The sequence below is a fragment of the Gopherus flavomarginatus genome, chromosome 11 (genome assembly GCF_025201925.1).
Source record: "Gopherus flavomarginatus isolate rGopFla2 chromosome 11, rGopFla2.mat.asm, whole genome shotgun sequence".
NCBI lineage: Eukaryota > Metazoa > Chordata > Testudines > Testudinidae > Gopherus > Gopherus flavomarginatus.
This window is the reverse complement of record NC_066627.1, coordinates 383,838-405,143: the sequence shown is the minus strand read 5'-3', so window position 1 is coordinate 405,143 and position 21,306 is coordinate 383,838. Positions and strand designations below refer to the sequence as shown.

Below are 21,306 nucleotides of genomic sequence, written 5' to 3'. Positions count from 1 at the left end.
TGGAATCCGGCCCTTTCACACCCTAGTTGCTAGGCAGATTAAAACCATTTGGGGAGCTAAACCACAAAATCTTTGTGTCTCCTCATCTTCCGTTAGTGGGCTTGTGTGCAGCCACCCTGCTGGGCGCAATCACTCTCATGGCGCAGTAATAGACGGCGGAGTCGCGCAGTTCTCTGGCGCTTTTCTTCAGATGGAAGGTCTTCCCCTCTTTGTCGGGTGTGGCGGAGAACCTCCGCCGGCTCCTTCTCTCCTCCTCATCCAATGTTACATATTGTGTCAGCAAGAGGCGAGGGGCTTCATTCGCGTAGTGCTCGTACCACCAGAGTGTAAGCACGTAGGAAGTGTCATAGATGCATTTCAGCAGCACTGGTTCCCCTTGGGACACTGTCACTCTGTCATCAGATTGTGTCACGGACTCTCCATTAGCCCCTTCTATAAAAATAATAATAAAGCGCTTATGTAATCACGTAGACGGCTCTTGGTTTGAACATGAAATGATTATCTACCTCCCAAGCTGAAATATTGCAGACACCTCTTCATTCAGACGCTGTGCAGACACGCTACTCACCCAGAATCGGAAGTAGTGTAAGAACAGTGACCCAGGGGAGGAACATATTTGAGGGATGAAGTGGGATGAAAACTTCTCCCTAAAGCCCAAAAATGAAGCTTCTTTCTCGATTTCCCGAGCTGTGAGGAGGAGATGGAAGGGGCGGGGGAGGTTTTACTCAGGGAGGAGATGCCTTAAATACATAGGCAGCTGGCGCTGGTCTCCTCTGCTGAGTGACTGTGGTGCTAACCACGCAGGCAGTCCGGTACTGCCCCGCACTCGGCTCTCTGGCTGCTGCACAGAGCTGGAGGGGAAGGGGGAGGAGAAATTGCGGGGGATCCGAGATCATGTTAAACAGCGGGGCTCTGAACTGCCAGCCCAAGACAGCGCTGCCTGGGAGGCGAGTCCGTGGTCAAACACCGGCCCCTTGTGGGGAACGTTTTGCTAAGCAGCTCAGAGTGTTATCTTTACTCCAGTCGGACTATCCCGTTTAATAGCTGCACAATCTGTCTGATGCTCTGGGGAAAGTTTCAGAGTCAATCCCCCAGCTGCAGTAAATCAGTGTAAATCCGCTGGAATCACTCGAGCTACACGAACCCGGATCCGCTCTGTATCTAGCTAAGAATGTTCAGAATAATTGGAAGAAAAGATTATAGTCTGAAAGCGCAGGAAGGATTCACAGTCACACAGGACACAGACATGGCTGCACTATCCTTGTCTTTCCGAGGCCAGTTTTTCCACGTTCTTTATGTGGCTAAATCCCATACACTTTCCCTCTCTATCATCTAGCCCCATTTAGAACTGCCCAAAGCCATGCGTCCAATGGCAGATGCTTTGCCTTCTTCATTCTGCATACCTGTCCCGGTTATTTCCATCTTCTTTCCTGGATAAATTTGGCAATAAGGAGTTATTCAGCTACCTGATAATTCTCACCATTTGTTATAAATCCACACCTTTTAATAACTAATGGTTTCCTGGGTTAATCCTTTTGAAAGCCTTTAGACGACTGTTTGTAACTGTGTGGATTTTCAATTTTCATGTTACTAGGTTAAGGTGGAAATCACATTTGAGTTGAAGGTTGCTAGTTTGATCTATAAGTGGGATATTTTCGAGTAACAAATCTTACTAGGGATGGCAAATATTTCATGAAAATTCATTATCAAGTTAGGCAATGACCCTTTGGAACTCATTGCCACCAGATACTCTAGTGAGGCCAAAAGTTTACCACGATAAATAAAACTTGGGACTCTCTTATAGATTTAAAAAACCCTTTCAGAATTTCATTTAAAATTGACTTTAAAATTTGGAAGGTTAAGGAGACCCTTCTACTTCAAGACATAAATCTATGACTTATTGTCAATGGTTGGGATGAAAGCACCCGTAAGGGAAGTTCTAATAACTACCCACTTTCACCTTCCTCTGAAGCAGCTGGTAGTTAAGCTGCCGTCAGAGCAAATACTGCGCTAGATGGCTGTGTACAGTAAACCACAACGTAATGCCAAAGTTCCCATTTTTCCTGACTTTGCTTCCATTTCTGGATGTTTCATTTCCGAAACCAGCAAAACAGTCACACAATAGACGCCAAGGAAGTTAGCGGAGTGAGAAACTCTGGAAAAATTAAATTTCAGGATTTGTATTTTGTGTGTTCTGTTAGGAATAAGTAACATTTGAATGTCGCTAGAGACCCGCAATGTCCTATTTTAATGGCTCAGTGTGATGCAGTAGGGACTGTCTGTGTGGGGAGTGGGAGAGCAGGGGAGGACTTTAGGGGATGGACGATGCCAGGGCCTGTAACCTGAGCTAGGTAAGGGAGGGGAAAGGTCAACACCTTTGCCCGGGAAGGGAACAAAGGAAGGGGGTGGCAGGAGGGAAGCAGTTTGAGTTTGGGCTTGCGGCTGGATGGGCGGAATTCAGGGGATCCTAGCTAGGATCCAAGCACCCTGAAAGCCCAGAAGGACTCGGTGGAGGGGTCCTGACTGTGCCTGCAAGCTGTGCTGTAACCTGCGTTCCTGTTGTCCAATAAACCTTCTGTTTTACTGGCTGGCTGAGAGTCACTGTGGGTCCCAGGAAGAGGGGTGCAGGGCCGGACTCCCCACACTCCGTGACAACTGGTGGCAGTGGCGGGAGATACTGCACCCCGTGGACAGCGCTTCCTGCAGTAAGTGACTGGGGAGCAGTAAAACGAAGGGGTGGTTAACCCCTGGGAGTGTGTGCCCAGTGAGAAGGACTTTGCAGTAACAGGGTCCCCCGGGGGATTGCAGCGAGCGGTCCCAGGGGCGGAGGAGTCTACAGCTCGATCCTGGCAGAGAGGTGGTGACCTCAAGAAGGGCTGGTGCGCTAGGGGTCCCCCTGGAAACCGTGGGGAGCGGCGAGCACCCCGGCCTGTGAGTGGCCAGCAGGAAGATGTATGCCAAGCAGCGCAAGTGTGACCTGCTGGAGCTATGCAAGCAGAGGGGGTTGCGCCCAGGGAGACGCACCAAGGACCAGCTGATTGCCCAGCTGGAGCAGGGAGACCGCATGAATGAACGGAGCCCTGTCTCTGAGGGAAGCAGCCGGGCAGATGCAGCGCAGGCACCAGTGTCTGTCCCCGCTGGGAGTGGTCAGCCGGCGGACGAGGGCTTTCCGAGACCCCCCCTTCCTAGGCGTAGGGGAAGGGCGGGGAGGAGCCCAGTGTATACCGAGGGCACCGTGACACCCCCGGCCAGCAGGGGATCCGCCCGGCGAAGCCCACCCCCCAGCAGAGGATCCTCCCGGCAACGCTCGGCATCCGTGGAGCGGAGGCGGCTGGAATATGAAAGGGAGCTGAGACGGGAAGAGCTCGGGTTAAAGAGGCGAGAGCTGGAGGAGAAGGAGAAACAGCGTAAACATGAGCTGGACCTGGCCCAGCTGAGGAGCAGTGAGGCCCCGGCTGCGGTGAGTGAGGGGGGACCCAAGCCTACAAAGAGCTTTGATAAGCACTTGCTGCCCCGGCGTAAGGAGGGGGAGGACATAGATACCTTCCTCACGGCCTTTGAGAATGCCTGCGAGCTGCACCGGGTTGACCCTGCAGACAGGATCGCAGTTCTCACCCCCTTACTGGACTCCACAGCCGTGGAGGTGTACAGCTGACTGAAAGGGGCGGAGGCAGGGGACTACGAACTGTTCAAACAGGCCCTGCTCCGCGAGTTTGGGCTGACTCCTGAGATGCACCGGAAAAAGTTCCGGAGCCAGCGTAAAACCCGTGAGGTCACATACCTACAACTGGTCAACCGGGCGCAGGGGTATGCCCGCAAGTGGACAGCTGGGGCCCAAACTAAAGAGGACCTGCTTGACCTATTCATACTGGAGCACCTGTACGAGCAGTGCCCGTCCGACCTGAGGCTGTGGTTGATGGACCAGAAGCCGGAGAACCCGCAGCATGCAGGCCAGCTGGCCGACCAATTTGCGGACAGTCGGGCAGGGGATGGCAGGGAGGAGTCTCGAAGGAGCAAGCCTGCCTCAACGCAGAGAGAGAGTCATCATGGGATCTCCCAAAGGGGGCCTATGGAGAACCCCCCCAAAAGGGGAACATCCAGCGGCAGGTCCCTCCGACCCACTCAAGGGGACCCACGAGATATGGGCTGCTATCGCTGTGGCCAACGAGGCCACATACGGGCCCAGTGCCCCAAGCTCAGGGACAGACCAAGCAGACCCAACCCGCAGAGGGTGGACTGGGTAAAAACCCAATCGGAGGAGGGGCTACATTCCCAGGAAAGGGGGGCTGGCAACGTACCACCTGTGGATGCTCCAGGTTCCGGGTTTTTGGTTTACCGGGTGGGCGCGGGGCTGCCCCTCCGGAAAGAGTGCATTGTTTCCCTGGAAGTGGATGGGAGGAAGGTCACTGGGTACTGGGACACGGGCGCAGAGGTGACGCTGGCCCGGCCCGAGGTGGTGGCCTCAGATCGGATGGTGCCCGACACCTACCTGACCCTGATGGGTGTGGGTGGGACGCCATTCAAGGTACCCGTGGCAAGGGTACACCTGAAATGGGGGGCCAAGGAGGGCCCCAAGGATGTGGGGGTACACCAATATTTGCCCACTGACCTGTTAATGGGAGGGGACTTTGAGGACTGGCTTGTAACACCCAGAGTGCCCTGGTCGTGACTCGTAGTCAGAGTCGGCAAAGGGCACTGCTCCCTGACAACGGGGAAGGTACTCGACCCGAGGTGCAGGACCCTAACCCAGGGAGCGGGGAACGCCCAGGGGCACGGTCCAGAGAGGCTGCGGCCTCAGACCCAGCCAGCAAGAGAGAACCGGTCCCCATCCCTGTCCCAGCTGCTGAGTTCCAGGCCGAAGTGCAGAAAGATCCCTCCTTGCGGAAGCACAGGGACCGGGCTGACCTCAGTGCAGTACAGACCATAAGGAGACGTTGCAAGGAGAGGTTCCTGTGGGAGAAGGGGTTCCTGTACCGAGAATGGGCTCCCCCAGGGGAAGTAGAGTCATGGGGGATCAGGAGGCAGCTGGTGGTTCCCCAGAAGTTCCGTCACAAGCTGTTGTACCTGGCCCATGACATCCCTCTTGCAGGGCACCAGGGAATCCGGCGCACCAGGCAGAGGCTGCTACAGAACTTTTACTGGCCTGGGGTCTTTACCCATGTCCGACAGTACTGCCAATCCTGTGACCCCTGCCAGAGGGTGGGGAAGGCCCGGGACAAGGGGAAAGCGGCTTTGAGGCCTTTACCCACCATAGAAGAACTTTTCCAGAAGGTGGCCATGGACATAGTGGGACCCCTCAGCAAGACGACCCGGTCAGGGAAGAAATACATCCTGGTGGTGGTGGATTTTGCCACTCGCTATCCCGAGGCGATGGCCTTGTCCTCTATTGAAGCAGACACAGTGGCAGATGCGCTGCTGACAATTTTCAGCCGGGTGGGGTTCCCCAAGGAGGTCTTAACGGACCAGGGGTCCAGCTTCATGTCAGCCCTGCTCCGGTCCTTATGGCAGAAATGTGGGGTCCAGCACAACTGGGCCTCAGCGTATCACCCCCAGTCCAACAGGCTGCTAGAAAGGTTCAACGGGACACTGAAGATGATGCTAAAAACATTTATGAACCAGCACCCGCAAGATTGGGACAAGTACTTTCCTCACCTGCTGTTTGCGTACAGGGAGGTACCCCAGGAATCTACCGGGTTTTCACCTTTCGAACTGTTGTATGGAAGGCGGGTGAGGGGGCCCCTAGACCTGATGAGGGACGAATGGGAGGGGAAGGCCGCTCCCGAGGGAGAGTCAGTGGTGGAGTATGTCCTGACCTTCCGGGAAAGACTGGCCGAGCTCATGGGCCTGGCCAGGGAGAATCTGGCCTGAGCCCAGAGGGGGCAGAAGGTCTGGTATGACCGCACAGCACAAGCCCGTGCCTTCGCCACCGGGGATCAGGTGATGGTTCTCATCCCCGTGAGGAGAAACAAACTCCAGGCCACCTGGGAAGGGCCCTTCAAGGTTATCAAGCAACTGAATGAGGTAAACTATGTGGTGGAACTGTCAAACCGGGCACATCACCGTCGGGTGTACCATGTGAACATGATGAAACCATACTATGACAGGGGGAATGTGGTGTTGGCCGTGTGTGGACATTGGGAGGGGCAGGGAGATGACCCCTTAGTAGATCTATTCCCTGGGACAAAAGCTGGTTCCCCCCTGGAGGCGATTCCCCTCTCTGATCAACTGACCCCGGGCCAGCACGCTGAGTTCAGAGGGGTGCTGCATCTGTACCGACAGCTGTTTTCCAACCAGCCTGGACACACTAATTTGACTGTCCACCGGGTGGAGACTGGGTCACATGCCCCTATAAGATGCTCCCCTTTTCGGGTCACTGGTAAAACTGCCCAGGATCTTGAAAGAGAGGTCAGGGACATGCTGGCTTTGGGGGTGATCCAGCCGTCTTCCAGCCCTTGGGCCTCGCCAGTGGTGCTAGTCCCCAAGAAGGATGGGTCAATCCGGTTCTGTGTGGACTATCGAAAGCTCAATGCCATCACCGTATCTGATTCCTACCCTATGCCCAGGCCTGACGAGCTCCTAGACAAGCTGGGAGGTGCTCGGTACCTCACCACTATGGATCTTACCAAAGGCTACTGGCAAGTGCCGCTGGACGCAGATGCCAGGCTGAAATCGGCCTTTATCACCTCTCTGTGGCTCCATGAGTTTCTGACCCTGCCCTTCGGCCTCAAGGGAGCGCCGACCACCTTCCAGCGCCTGGTGGATCAGCTACTGAGGGGGATGGAGAGTTTTGCCGTGGCATATATTGACGACATCTGCGTCTTCAGCCAGACCTGGGAGGACCACATGTCCCAGGTTAAACAAGTCCTAGACCGACTCCGAAAGGCTGGGTTAACAGTAAAGGCTGAGAAGTGCAAGGTGGGGATGGCTGAAGTATCTTACCTGGGCCATCGGGTGGGGAACGGCTGCCTGAAGCCGGAACCAGCCAAGGTGGAGGTGATCAGAGACTGGCCTGCTCCCCAAACCAAAAAGCAGGTCCAGGCCTTTATTGGGATGGCGGGGTACTATCGAAGGTTCGTGCCCCACTTTAGTGCCATAGCCGGCCCCATCACTGAACTGTGCAAAAAGGGGAAGCCAGACAAGGTGATCTGGACTGAGCAGTGCCAGGAGGCTTTCCGGGCGCTGAAGGAGGCTCTGGTTAGTGGCCCAGTTCTGGCAAACCCAGATTTTGACAAACCCTTTATGGTGTTCACCGATGCCTCAGACAAGGGACTGGGGGCAGTGTTAATGCAGGAGGATGAAAAGGGGGAGAGACACCCCATCATGTACCTGAGTAAGAAGCTGCTACCCCGGGAACAAAGCTTTGCGGCCATCGAGAAGGAATGCCTGGCCATGGTGTGGGCCCTTAAGAAGCTAGAACCATATCTCTTTGGGCGACACTTCACCGTGTACACCGACCACTCTCCCCTGACCTGGCTGCACCAGATGAAAGGAGTCAATGCCAAGCTCCTGAGGTGGAGCCTGCTCCTGCAGGACTATGACATGGACGTGGTTCATGTGAAGGGAAGTGCCAACCTGACAGCGGATGCGTTGTCCCGGAGAGGGGGCCCTGAACTTCCCCAGGTCACTGGGCAGAGTGACCCTGCTCACTTCAGTCTCGAAGGGGGGAGAGATGTGATGCAGTAGGGACTGTCTGTGTGGGGAGTGGGAGAGCAGGGGAGGACTTTAGGGGATGGGCGATGCCAGGGCCTGTAACCTGAGCTAGGTAAGGGAGGGGAAAGGTCAACACCTTTACCCGGGAAGGGAAAAAAGGAAGGGAGTGGCAGGAGGGAAGCAGTTTGAGTTTGGGCTTGGGGCTGGATGGGCGGAATTCAGGGTATCCTAGCTAGGATCCAAGCACCCTGAAAGCCCAGAAGGACTCGGTGGAGGGGTCCTGACTGTGCCTGCAAACTGTGCTGTAACCTGCGTTCCTGTTGTCCAATAAACCTTCTGTTTTACTGGCTGGCTGAAAGTCACTGTGGGTCCCAGGAAGAGGGGTGCAGGGCCGGACTTCCCACACTCCGTGACACTCAGATCCTCAGCTGATAGGAACCAGTGTAGCTCAGCTGACTCCTGTGCAACTCCTCACTGACTTTAAACATTTTGAGGAACTGGGTCATTTGCTTCCTCTGAGCTCCACCCAATCCCAGCAGTCTCGGATCTGGCCCGTTGACTCCTGTGTAGCTCTGCACATTTACACCCTGGGGATGGGATTCACTGACTCCACCGGCGCTGTGCAAAGTATGTTCCTCTGGGGCTCTAACACACACATCCTTAGTGCCGCCTCTTCTTCCCCCAGCGGGTTTCTGTGCAGAGACTCTGCTGGGCGCGATCACTGTGTCGCTCATGGCGCAGTAATAGACGGCGGAGTCGCGCTGTTCACTGGAGTTTTTCTTCAGGTGGAAGGTCTTCTCCTGTTTGTCGGGTGTGGCGGAGAACCCTCGTCGGCTCCTTCTCTCCTCCTCATCCCATGCTTCACGTTGTGTCAGCAAGAGGTGAGGGGCTTCGTTTGGGTACTGCTCTTACCACCAGAGCCTTGGAGACTGGGTAGGGTCATAGATGCATTTCAGCAGCACTGGTTCCCCTTGGGACACAGTCACTCAGGCATCAGGTTGGGTCACTGGTTCTCCATTAGCTCTTTCTGGGGAAAAAAAAGTAACATGGATAAAGACTCCAACCAGGGATATTTATCTACCTTCCAAACTTCCAATAACGGAGGGGACGGGCTAAGCTTTATACACTGGTGCTTTAATAACAACAAATTGGATCAAGCTCAGCATCTCCTGGGACTTGTTGTTACTCCACTGCCTTCCACGGAATTGTGACAATTCACAGCAGCTAAGGATCTGGCCCAATAGACCTGAGATTTTACTCACGGAGAGTGGAAAATATTGCAACAACTGAGACCCAGATGAGGAACATCTTCGGGGGATCAGGTGAGCTAGAACCTTGCTGCCAAGCTGCAGAGAGAAGCTTCTCCCTTGCCTTCCCCAGTCTTGAGGAGAAGTGGGGAAAGATGTCTTCAGAATATAGATCCACCCGCTTTCTTTGCGGTGCATCTCTCCTCTGCTGAATGCCTACGGTGCTAACCACACAGCAGGCCGCTACTGCCAGTGAACTAGGCTCCCTGGCTTCTGTGGGATGTCTGAGAGCTGGGGGCGGGATTGCGGGGAATCGGAGACCACGTGAAGCAGCAGGCTGTGAAATGACAGCTCTGCACTTGGGTGAGGGGCTGGTAAAACAGGGTCCTCTTGTGGTACATCTGGGGGGGAACTTCCTCAGCCGCTAACACAGTTTCTTTTACAACACCCCAGCCATATTAGCCAGCTGTAAAACCTGCCTGGTGTGATGCTGAGCCGGGTTAGGCAGCTGTTGTGCTGAGACCACAGCCTGTTGTTACCCAATGTCCTTTCATTGTTTCCTTTGTGTTCCTCCCTCTGTTTCTCTGCATCCACATGTTGTCTCCACTTCCACTTGCATTGTAAGTGAATTCAGGGAAGACACGGCCTGTTTTTGTTCTGTATTTGCCTGGCACAGCAGGGGCTCCTACTTGTTATCATAATCACAAGTGAACCCGGGTCCCTTCCAGAATTGCCACGTTTATGGGCTAAATCCTCAGCTAGTGTGGATAGTTGCAGACCCCTTGACTCTACCATGCACATTTAAACCAGCTGTTCCCATTCCCTAATTTCATTTAAAATTGGGGCAGGGGGGTTGTGAGGTTGAACCTCAATTTACAAACCATTAATGCAGACAGAGAGGAGAAATAATCAAAAATAGGCACCACAAGGATTGGTATTTAATGTGCCATATCCCCAAATGGCCTGAAGAGCCATAGCTGAGATAACCGCACAGATTTCCACCCACTGAGGTTTCACACTGTTACATATAATAGAGGTCTATGAATCATGAATGGTGTGAAGAAAGTGAGTAAAGAATTGTTGTTAAGCCCTTCACATAACTCAGAAACGCTGAAGGGACCACATCTAAACCAAAGTCTAATAGAGTCTGCCCAAGTTGGGAGCGGGGTTCCACTGGGTATTGGACTTCTCAGCTTGGAAAAGAGAGGACTAAGGGGCAGATATGAGAGAGGTCTATAAAATCATAACTGGTGTGTAGAAAGTAAATAAGGAAGTGTCATTTACTCCTTCTCATAATGCAAGAATGAGGGGTCACCTAATGAATTTAATGGGCAGCAGGTTAGAAAACAAACAAAAGGAAGTATTTATTCACACAGTGTAGAGTCAACCTGTGCAACTGATTGTCAGGGGATGTTGTGAAAGCCAAAGGTATAACTAAGTTGAAAAAAAGAACTAGATAAGTTCATGGAAGATGGGTCAATCAATGGTTATTAACCAGGATGGTCAGGGATGCACTCCTATGTTCCCTGGGGAATCCAGACCCCGTCCCCTGGGATCTCACACCAGAATAAAAAAAAACAATCAGATTCTTAAACAAGAAAAGCTTTTAATTAAAGAAAGAAAAACAGTAAAAATTATCTTTGTAAATTTAAGATGGAATATGTTACAGGGTCTTTCAGCTATAGACACTGGAAATACCCTCCCAGCCTAAGTAAACAAGTACAAATTAAAATCCTTTCAGCAAAATACAAATTTGAACTCCTTCCAGTCAAATACACATTTGCAAATAAAGAAAACAAAAATAAACCTAACTCGCCTTATCTACCTAGTACTTACTATTCCGAGCACATAAGAGCCTGTATCAGAAAGATTGGAGAGAAACCTGGTTGCACGTCTGGTCGCTCTCAGAACCCAGAGAGAACAACAACCAAAAACTAACAGCACACACAAAACCTTCCCTCCCTCAAGATTTGAAAGTATCCTGTCCCCTGATTGGTCCTCTGGTCAGGTGACAGCCAGGCTCACTGAACTTGTTAACCCTTTACAGGCAAAAGAGACATGAAGTACTCCTGTTCTATTAACCCTTAACTATCTGTTTATGACAGGTATATTGATCATAAATAGGAGATATTTGTGGGCATCCTATCGCTAGGAAAATAGGGTATTTTTTGGGGGTAAATGCATTGATGAGAAATGGGGCTACAGTGATTGGATACAGCGTACATTGGTGGGAAATAGGAGTATATTTGTGGGAAACATGAGGATGCTGATGGTAATACGATCTATTTTTGAGAAATATGGTAAATTGATGGGCAATGGGTTATATTGATGGGAAATAGTGTTGTGGTGATGGGGAAATTTTATTCTGGTGATGAAATAGGATGTATTGAAGGGAAATGTGGGTAGATTTGCGGGTATGGAGTGTACAATATATCTTAGTGTGGTAATCCTGTTGCATAGTCACCTTTAGTATTTTCACACCCCTTCACTGGTTTAACTAAATCACTTTACATCTATGGTATGAAACTAATGAAACTTCCTGGTGTTGATACAGTCTGAGTGTACTGTACCCGTCAGGATAGGGCAGACTTCCACCTGAAAGACTGAAGATTTGACACCTTGACACAGCAATGGATTGACTGTGGGGGGAGGAGTCAGTGTATCTATACATGGATTTTGTAAGTGTCCTTGTGCTGTTCTTAAAGACCTGAGTCATTTCACCTCTCTCTCTGGGCGGGATCCTCCTCTGCCCTTCTCTGGGCACCCCCACTGCTCAGCCCCAGAATGGGATATTAATCGAGTGGGGCCGTCCCTGGCTGTCACACTGTGTCTCTCAGAGCACAGTAATACACTGTTGCATCTGGCAGCCTCGCCCTGCTCAGGGACAGGCTGCTGGATTTTCTATCCCCAGAGACGTGCAAGGCGCCCTCTCGGTCGGGACTATGAACAGTTTCCATGTATCCGCGCCCTCTATACTGGGGCCCTCGGATCGGGAACTACCAGGACCAGAAAATCCGTTCGTCTGTAACAAAGGGGTAAGTGCAAGCCAGGTTCAGGTTTCCTGCCTCAGACGTTTCTGTGGTGAAGGGCTGCTTGGTACCAGTTCTGCCAAGGGCACCTAGGAAAGGAGACATGGCGGAGAATGCATTTCATGGAGGCCTTAGTGTCAACACCCAGTCCCTTCTCGTCCTTTATGTAGATTTCATTAACCTCACAAAGATCCCTACTAAGCAGCTTAACAGAGAAAAGAATAATTTCAGAGAGCTCAATCCGTAGCCACTGGTCCTGCTTCCAGGTTCATGCTGTGTCATGAGAACATTGGAGTTTCTATCACAGAATCGTAGGACTGGAAGGGAACCCGAGAGGTGGTGGAGGCCAGTGCCCTGCACTCAATGGCAGGACTAAGTGTGATCTCCAGACCATCCATGACAGCTGTTAGTCTAACCTGCTCTTTAAAACCTTCAGTGATGGAGATTCCGCAATCTCTCTGTCCATTTACCTGTCTATGTGTATGTCTACATTGGGTGCGGAAGGTGTAATTTCCACGTAGAGCAAACATACCCTGTCTCGCTTTGATTTGAGCTTGCTAGCTAGCGACCTTATCTTTAGGGTTTTTTACAACACTCGCCCATCCCCAGCGTGTCTGAGCATCACATTCCACTAGCAGCAAACCTAAATCTCTCCCTCTGGTCCAGCACAACTTAACGGAGCAAAGTAAGAGGCAAACCACCAGGGTCTGTTCCCGCCATCCCTTCTTCCAGATTCCTGGAGGGTTCAAATACGGCTACTCACATAATGTCAGCAACAAAGTCACTCCCCTCAAGAGAGACATTTTCTGGGGAAGAGACTGTGACCCCGCTTTCAAGGCCATTAGAACCTGCTCAGTGAGAATTGACAGAGGCGGCCTGAGAGGCCCTGCATTTCCTCTCGCTGTGTCTCTCATGGCGCAGAAATACAGCCCTGAGTCCTCCACCGCCAACTTGGTGATGCGCAGCGGGGCGGACCGGCGGGAGGGGTCAATGGACAGTTCAAACCGCTCCGACATCTTCGCGGACTTGTAGCCAGAGATCACAGCTCGAGGAGCAGCTCTGGGGCTCTGATAGTACCAAATAACTCTGTCATAGGCAGCGACACTGTGGTTACAGGGGAGGTCAGCCCTGCCCCCCGCCAGGAAAGACAGCGCAGCAGGCTGAGAAACCTTCGTGTCCACTGCTCCGCCTGGGAGAAAAAAATAATAATAACAGAGCATGAAAAATCCCCCAGACATAGACAGGGAAACTATCGACAGCAGCGTGAAGTGTCATCTAGAAGGACACCCGGACACAGGTGAAAATTAATAAATACGGGAAGTAGGGGGAGGGATAATGCCCAGAAATGCCACGTGGGAATCTGACTCATTTGAAACAAGGATCAGCACAAGCGTGGAGACCCGGGTTTTAAGCATCTTCTCTGTGGAGATTCGGTGTCTCTGCGCTTCTGCACCGAGAGGCTCCGTTTTCTCTCCACTCAGGCACCCCCGCCCCCAGCCGTGTCAGGAGAAACGAATTAGGCCCTTTCCCCGCAGAGGGAAGCCGAGCTCTGGCTTATGAGGGCAGAAGGAATCCGGGAACGCTGCTTCTGCTCCGAATTCAATTGTGACTCCTGGCGTCAGGCATCAAATCTCTCTGTGCTTGGTTGGCAGCTGCCTTTCCGCTGCTCGGCTAAAAGTCTGGCAGGGCCCTGGAGGGGGCGGGGGCGGGGGCGCGGCGTGGGGAGGAGATGGAGCGAGAACTAGATGTCTAGAAACACCAGAAAGTGGTCTCGATTCTGGAGCGTTCCTGTCGGTGCCGCAGCGCCCTCTGTCGGGCTCTTGTGTGAACTGCACAGGGATACGGGGGAGCAGGAGTTCTGGCTTCCACAGAGGAGTCGCGGTTTGTAAACCAGAGGTGGGCAAACAACGACCCGCTAGCCCGTCCTGTCTGGCCCTTGAGCTCCCATCAGGGGAGGCTCCCCCCTTCCCTTCCCCGCAGCCATGTGGGAAGGGGGGGAGAGGGGTGGTTATAGGGTGGAGGGTCCCAGGGGACAGTCTTGGCACAGGGAGCAGTTGGATGGGCGGAGGTTCTGGGGGACGGGGGGGTTGGATAAAGGTGGGAGTCGGGGGACCTGTCAGAGGGAGGGGGTGTGGATAGGGGTCAGATCAGTCAGGGGACTGGGAGCAGGGGGGGTTGAATGGGGGAGGTCCCTGGAGGAGGCTGTTAGGGGACAAGGAGCAAGGGGGGTTGAGTGGGTCAGGGGTTCTGAGGGGGTCAGTCAGGAGGCCGGAAGTGGTAAGAGTCAGAGGCCAGGCTGTTTGGCGAGGCACAGCCTTCCCTACCAGGCCCTCCATACAATTTTGCAACCCCAATGTGGCCCTCGGGCCAAAAAGTTTGCCCACCCCTGTTCTAAAGGGAAGGAGGGGGGGTAGTTTAGTTTTGTTTATTTTTGTTGCTATTGAAAGGTGGGTGATCCTACAGCTTAGAAGCCAAAGATATTTTGCATTTCGCTCCGTTAAGGGAAGATGGTTTCCCACTGGTTATGTTTAGTAATGAACTTTCCTTGAGAAAGTATCAGTAGGAAGAAAAGGAAATAAAATGAATTTATGTCTCGGATTTCTTGTAATCTAGTCACCACAATGAACACATGTGGAGTGACTCCGGATTTATGCTGATCTTCACACAGCTGTCCCATGATCTGAAGACCTGGCTTCTAGTCCCCTGGTCCTGGCGATGTGGCCCTGTTGACTCCACTAGAGCTGTTTTCATTTATAACGGCTGAGGATCTGTCCCCTTGGCTGCCATGGAATTATGCTGCTTTAAACCATCTGGGGAACTGCCCCTGCATCTCCTCTCCTAAGCTGCCTGACAGAGGGTGAGGGTTTTTGCCCTGAGCCCAGCTCTGCTGTGTCACTGTGCTCTCACCGCACAGAGGTAGCTGCCTGAGTCCCCCAGCTGGGAGTCGGTGATGTGCAGGGAGCTGCGTTTCCCACTTTCCAGGCGCTCGGCTATGAACCGCCCCACAGTGGCATTCTCATTAGAGCTCGCAGTCAGCAGATGAGTCGGCCCTTGCCCAGGCAGCTGCTGGTACCACTGGAAGGCTTGGAAAGCGCTGGTGAAGGAGCATGACATGGTGGAGACCTTCCCTTCCCCAGTATCCAGCGACTCGGGGCTCTGAACCACTTGGGCTTCGCAGCAGGAAACTGGAGGGAAATAAAATAATAGCAGGTGAAATAATGATTATGAGTGTGTTACATTGTCTATCTATGGATCTATCTATCCAGCCTTCCCTCTGCAGCCTCCATCCATCACTATTGTCCTATCCCCAGTATCTATTTCTACATGGCTATATATATATATATATATATATATATATATATATATATATATATATATATATGTATATATATATATGTATATCGTTACAGATCTTTCCATCTACATCTCTATATTTCTCTCTGTTCTCTTCCCGAATCTTTAAAGGCAGGACAAGAAATGCTAACAAATAACTCCAAAGCAATATTACTGTCCAAATAGATCAGATGCTGAAATATGGCCCATTGGCAGACCCCTCCCTCCTGACGTGTGCAGTAGCTGGTTAGATAGATAGATAGAGAGATAGGTAGAAATCTGCTGGCAGAGGAACGAAGAGATAAGAGATCTTGCCCTTCACTGACTTCCAAGATTCTGCATTTTTTACCCTTTAGAATGAGAAAATATTTGTTTCACTCACAGAGAAACGCAAAGCTGAGGAGAAGGCTCCACAGAGCAGCTCCTCTCTCCGAGCCCATGGCGAGCTCCGTTTTTTCTCTGCCTGGCAGAGGAATATTCCGAGGCAGAGTCAATCCGTGGAAGGTCTGCAGGAGACCAGCGGAAACGAGAATTCTCCCTCCCCTCAGGTTACCCCCTTCTCAGGGGAAGGATTCTCCGCCTACAGAGGCTGCTGTTTCATTGTCTGCCCCGGGGCGGAACAGCAGCTCGGTGAACTGGGCTGGGCTGGGTCCATTGAGAACAGCCGAGCCCAGATCTCAAACTGGCGGAATTATCCCGGGTTCGCAGGTGAGGATTGTGAGTATTCTAGCGCCATCTGCTGTCCTGGTAGAGAAAGGCGGGGGGAGAAATTCTTTAATACAGGGGAATTCCAGCTTTTATCATGGAAATGATACCGAACCATGCACAGCTTCACCATCCGTTTACTCCAATGGATCTCCGCCGATTTAAACCAGCTGGGGACATAGCCCCATTAACTCTAATAGACCACTGCCAATTTAGGAAAGCTGAGACCTAACCTCTTGAAAACACAGAAAATTGGTAAGTAAGAGCCACTGGGAAGCAAGTCTATGCGGAAAAAGAGAGCAGGAGAGTTTGCAGATTTTTTAGAGAGATATTAATAGAGTAAACTATCCCAAAGTATAGGAAAGTTAGGAACTGTGGTAAGAGGCCACCTTGGTTTAACCAGGAGGTCGTCAATCACCTGAAACTCAAAAAATAAAATGTCAGGCAAAAAGTAGAAACTAGATTAAATTACAAAGGATGAATATTGAAAAATCAAGAGCATGTAGGGACTAAATTAGAAAGGCCAAAGCACAAAATGAGATTAAACTAGTTAGGATCATAAAGGATATCAAGGCAGTATTTGGCAATTACATAAGGAGAGAGAGGAAGACCAAGGACAGGATATACCAATTACTCAGTAAGGATGGAAAGACTATAACAGAAAATGCAGCAATGGCTGAATTGTTTGATGACTTTTTTTCTTTCAGTTTCCAACAAAAAAAATTTAAGTGATCAGGCAACTAACATAGTGAACATCAATGTAAAAGGGGTAGTATCTGAGGCTAAAATAGGAAAAGAACAAATTAAGAATTACTTAGACAAGTTTAGTGTCTTCAAGGCAGCAGGGCCTAATGAAATACAACCTAGAATACTTAAGGAATTGGCTGAAGCCGTTAGCAATTTATCTCTGATAACTTATGGAGGAGAGGAGGAGATAGCTCAGTGGTTTGAGCATTGGTCTCCTAAACCCACGGTCGTGAGATCAGTCCTTGAGGGGGCTACTTAGGGATCTGGGGCAAGAATCTGTCTGGGTATCACTCCTGCTTTGAGCAGGGGGTTAAACTAGATACCTCCTGAGATCCCTTCCAACCCTGATATTCTATGAGGATTGGACAGCTACCAGAGGACTGGAGAAGGGCAAATATAGTACCTAGCTATAAAAAGGGCAATATGGAAAACCTGAGGAATTATAAACCAGTAGGCTTAATTTCAATATCTGGGAAGATAGTAGAGCAAATAATCAGTCCATCTATTTGTAATTTCCTAGATGAAACTAAGGTAAAATAACAGTCAACATGGATTTGTCAAGAAAAAATCATGTCAAACCAAGGTAGTATCCTTCTTTGACAGAATGACAAGTCTTGTGGATGGAGGAGAAGCAGTAGAGGTGATATGTCTCAACTTTAGCAAGACTTTTGATACTGTCTCACATAACTTTCTCATAAACAAACTAAAGAAATATAATCTAGACCAGCGGTTCTCAAACTTGGTCCATGGCTTCTTCAGGATAATCCCTTGGTGGGTCATGAGACGCTTTGTTTACCTGAGCATCCACAGGTACAGCCAATCGCAGCTCCAAGTTGCCATGGTTTGCCGTTCCTGGCCAATGAGAGCCATGAGAAGGTGCGCGGTCCAGGCCACCACTTCCCACAGCTCCCATTTGCTGTGAACAGCATACCGTGTGAGATGAACTGGGAAAGTTCTTAATGTTTGCTCTGAATACTGTGTTGGTGCCTCAGTGTCCCCATGGCAGTTCTTAAGTATCTGGCAGAGCAAAGGGACAGTGCACCTAAATGCCTGGCACTCTGTCTCCTAGCAACTGATGGCCTGGGCCCTCCTCTGCAAAGGTGCCAGCTGAAGGTGTTGGAGACAAAGGGATCAGGTGACCTCCTGGCCCGGGAAAGGAGCTGAGCAGAGAGGAGGGGCTGGGGAGGGGCTGTTAGTCTGGAGCTGGCTGGGGTCGAGGAGTGGAGGGCAGATTTGGGGGGTCTGGCTCACTGCTCCCCAGAATGGACCCGGCCGAGGGGTCCGGTTTGCTGTATCTGCAAGCTCTGTTTTAGACCCTGTTCCTGTCATCAAATAAACTTCTGTGTTACTGGCTGGCTGAGAGTCATGTCTGACTGCGAAGTGGGGGTGCAGGACCCGGTGGCTTCCCCAGGACCCCACTGAGGCGGGCTCGCTGTCGGAAGCGCACGGAGGGGCAGAGGATGCTGAATGCTCCAAGAAGAGGCCCAGGAGGTAAAGACGTGTGAGCTTCTTGCCCTGAACAAGTCTGCTCCAAGGGAGAGAAGGCTCCCCAAAGTCCTGCCTGGCTTGGTGGGGAGCAGTTCCAGAGCATCGCCCGGTGACTCCGTGACAACTGGTGGCAGCGGCAGGACGTACTGCACCCCGTGAATGGCACTGCTTGCAGTAAATGACTGGGGAACAGTAAAACAAAGGAGGGATAATGAGGACCAGGCATGCTGAAGGCTCAGAGAGGGTCGGTTTCAGGGAGCGGTTAACCTCTGGGAGTGTGTGACCAGCGAGAAGGACTGTTGGAGTAATGGGGTCCCCTTGAGGACTGCAGCGAGAAGTCTCAGGGGCGGAGTAGCTTGCCGCTTGACCCTGGGAGAGAGAAGGATTTTTGCAGTAGCAGGGTTCCCCGGGGGATTGCAGGAGCAGTCCCAGGGGCGGAGGAGTCTGCAGCTCGACCTTGGCAAAGAGGTGGTGATCACGAGAAGGGCTGGCACACCAGGGGTTCTTCCTGGAAACCATGGGGGAGCCAAGAGCACACAGGCCTGTGAGTCCAGAGCCACTTGAGAACGGTGAAGTGATGGCCTATCACCATCTCCTTGAGAAGGACATTGTGATCCTGTGCACAGAGAGAGGGTTACGCATGGGGACGTTCACCAAGGCACAGTTAATCGTGCAGTTGGAGTAGAAGGACCAGTCTGAGGAGCAGATTCCTGACCCAGATGGGGCTACAAGAGGATCTGAGAGCAGCTGGAGCATCAGCCAGGCATCCCCGGGAGTCTGGTCCCCAATCAGACGAGGGTCTTCACGATTGGGTTCCCCATCAGGAGATTGGAGACGGATGGGATGGGAGCAGCGCCTGAGAGAGCAAGAGGACCATGAAAGAGAGCGAGAACCCGAGGAAAAGCTGCAGAAGAAGCAGCAGCAGCATGGACTGGTGATGGTGGAGCGGAGAGACATAGGGGGCTGCCCAGGGGTCAGTGGGGAAACACGCCTGCAGGGGCGAGACCCTGGGACAGGGAGAACTGTGGTGGTGCAGCCCCAGATGCTGAGGGACTGTGGGACATGGGTGAAGTTCCCTGGGGTAAAGCCCCTCATCCTGCCTAAGGCCCAGATCCCTGTGCAGACCCAGGAGGGGTCGGGCTGGCTGGTAGTTGGGGTTCTCCAGGATATCGGCTCGGAGGCCCTGTTGGGGGGTGACTGTCTCCCCTTGGGACAGGATCCAGGCCCCGCTCCTGTAACGGCCGAGGGTTTGAATTCAAATCCAGGGAACCAATTGGCTAGGATGGAAATGGTCAGTGAAAATGCAAATGACCTGGCTGGCAGGGGGGAGGGGCTGCAGGGCTCAGGATACCTGCCTACCTGTAACCAGCCCCCTGGGGCTGAGTGGGAGGGAGAGATGCTCCCCGCCCCCCTGCACACCGGAGAGGGGGCTCACGCTGGCTCTGATGCTGTGACCAGAGCAGAGAGCTCGCTGCCTGCCCCCACTGGGACAGCAAGGGCAGTGCTGAGCATGGGGGGAGCTGAGACCCCAGCTGAGTGGGGGGACACCCAGGCAGGGCAGGTCAGCTGCCATCCAGGTTTGCCTGGTCCAGACGTGCTGCTGGGAAGTGATTACTCATCAGGGAGGGAGCTACCAGGGACATGGCTCAGGAGGGCTGTGACCCCAGGCCCAGCCAGCGAGAGGGAGCAGGTCCCACTCCCTGCCCCAGCAACTGAATCCTAGACCGAGCTGCAGAGGGATCCCTCCTTGGAGAATCTGAGGGAACTTGCTGGCCACAGCGCTGCAAACCCCCTTGGGGAAGGCTGCAGGGACATAGTCCTGCAAGAGAAGGGATTCCTGTACCAGAAATGGGCTCCCCAAGGGGAAGTAGAACTGGGGGGAACCAGGAAGCAGCTGGTGGTGTCCCAGGAATCCACAGGGTTCTTCCCATTTGAGCTGCTGGATGGAAGGAGAGTGAGGGGACCCCTGGACCTGAAGGGGAGGGATTGGATGGAGAAGGGGGAAGACCCCCAGGGGGATCTCTTCCCTGAGGTGGGAGCCAATCTCCCCATCAGGTGTTCCCCATTCAGAGTCACTGGGAAAGCAGCCCAGAACCTGGAGAGAGAGCTCAGGGACATGCTGGCTTTAAATGGGATCCAGCCGTTTTACAGCCCATGGGCCTCACCCATGGGGCTGATCCCCAAGGGAGACAGGATGATCTGGTTGTATGGGGGCTATCAAAAGCTTAAAGCCATCACAGTGTCCGATGCCGACCCCCTGCCTAGGCCTGGGGAGATTCTAGACAAGCAGAGGGCGATGGAGAACTTGGCCCTGGCAGACACTGATAACATGTGCATCTTTAGCCAGACCTGGGAGGAACAGGTGTCCCAGGTGAAGAGGGGGCTGGGCTGCCTCAAGGAGGTGGGACTGACGGTAAAAGCTGGAAAGTGTAAGTTGGGGAAGGCAGAGGTGTTGTGTCTGGGCCACAAAGTGGGAAGCGGCTGCCCAAGCCCAGAGCTGGCAAAGGCCAAGATGGGGGCTCTTAACCAAGAGAGCCCGAATTGCAGCCCAGAGTGCTGGGAGAAAGCCCTGTCCCAGTTTGAACCCCAGGGGTATTGGGAATAGCAAAAAGGTTCAAGCCTCATAAACCTTCCCACATGTGGCCTGCAAGTGCCATCAAGCACACCCGACCTAAGGGAGGGCGTGAGACTGGACTGTCCTGGTGTAACTCACACCGAGGAATGGGAGAGATGCTGGGGCATCCATGGGAACGTTGGTGGGTTCGAACTTCCCCAGGTCACTGGCTGAAGTGACCTCGCTCAGTTCGGTCTCGAAGGGGAGAGAAATGTGACGAACTAGGAATGTTCTTAATGTTTGCTCTGAATACTGTGTTGGTGCCTCAGTGTCCCCATGGCAGTTCTTAAGTATCTGGCAGAGCAAAGGGACAGTGCACCTAAATGCCTGACACTCTGTCTCCTAGCAACTGATGGCCTGGGCCCCTCCTCTGCAAAGGTGCCAGCTGAAGGTGTTGGAGACAAAGGGATCAGGTGACCTCCTGGCCTGGGAAAGGAGCTGAGCAGAAAGGAGGGGCTGGGAGGGGTTGTAAGTCTGGAGCTGGCTGGGGTCG

The 21,306-nt window shown here is 52.4% G+C and overlaps 1 protein-coding gene and 1 gene segment (V, D, J or C); both read right to left on the bottom strand.

Moving 5' to 3' along the window:
* The window catches only part of LOC127031407 (T cell receptor alpha variable 27-like), a 134,222-nt gene extending 118,469 nt beyond the window's left edge, over positions 1–15,753 (bottom strand). Inside the window, 2 exon segments of the V gene segment in view lie at positions 14,834–15,111; positions 15,642–15,753. Of these exon segments, the coding sequence occupies positions 14,834–15,111; positions 15,642–15,699 (336 nt within the window).
* Positions 1–21,306, bottom strand: part of LOC127031398 (uncharacterized) — a 414,252-nt gene that overhangs the window by 381,972 nt on the left and 10,974 nt on the right. The gene's annotated exons all lie outside the window — the stretch shown is intronic.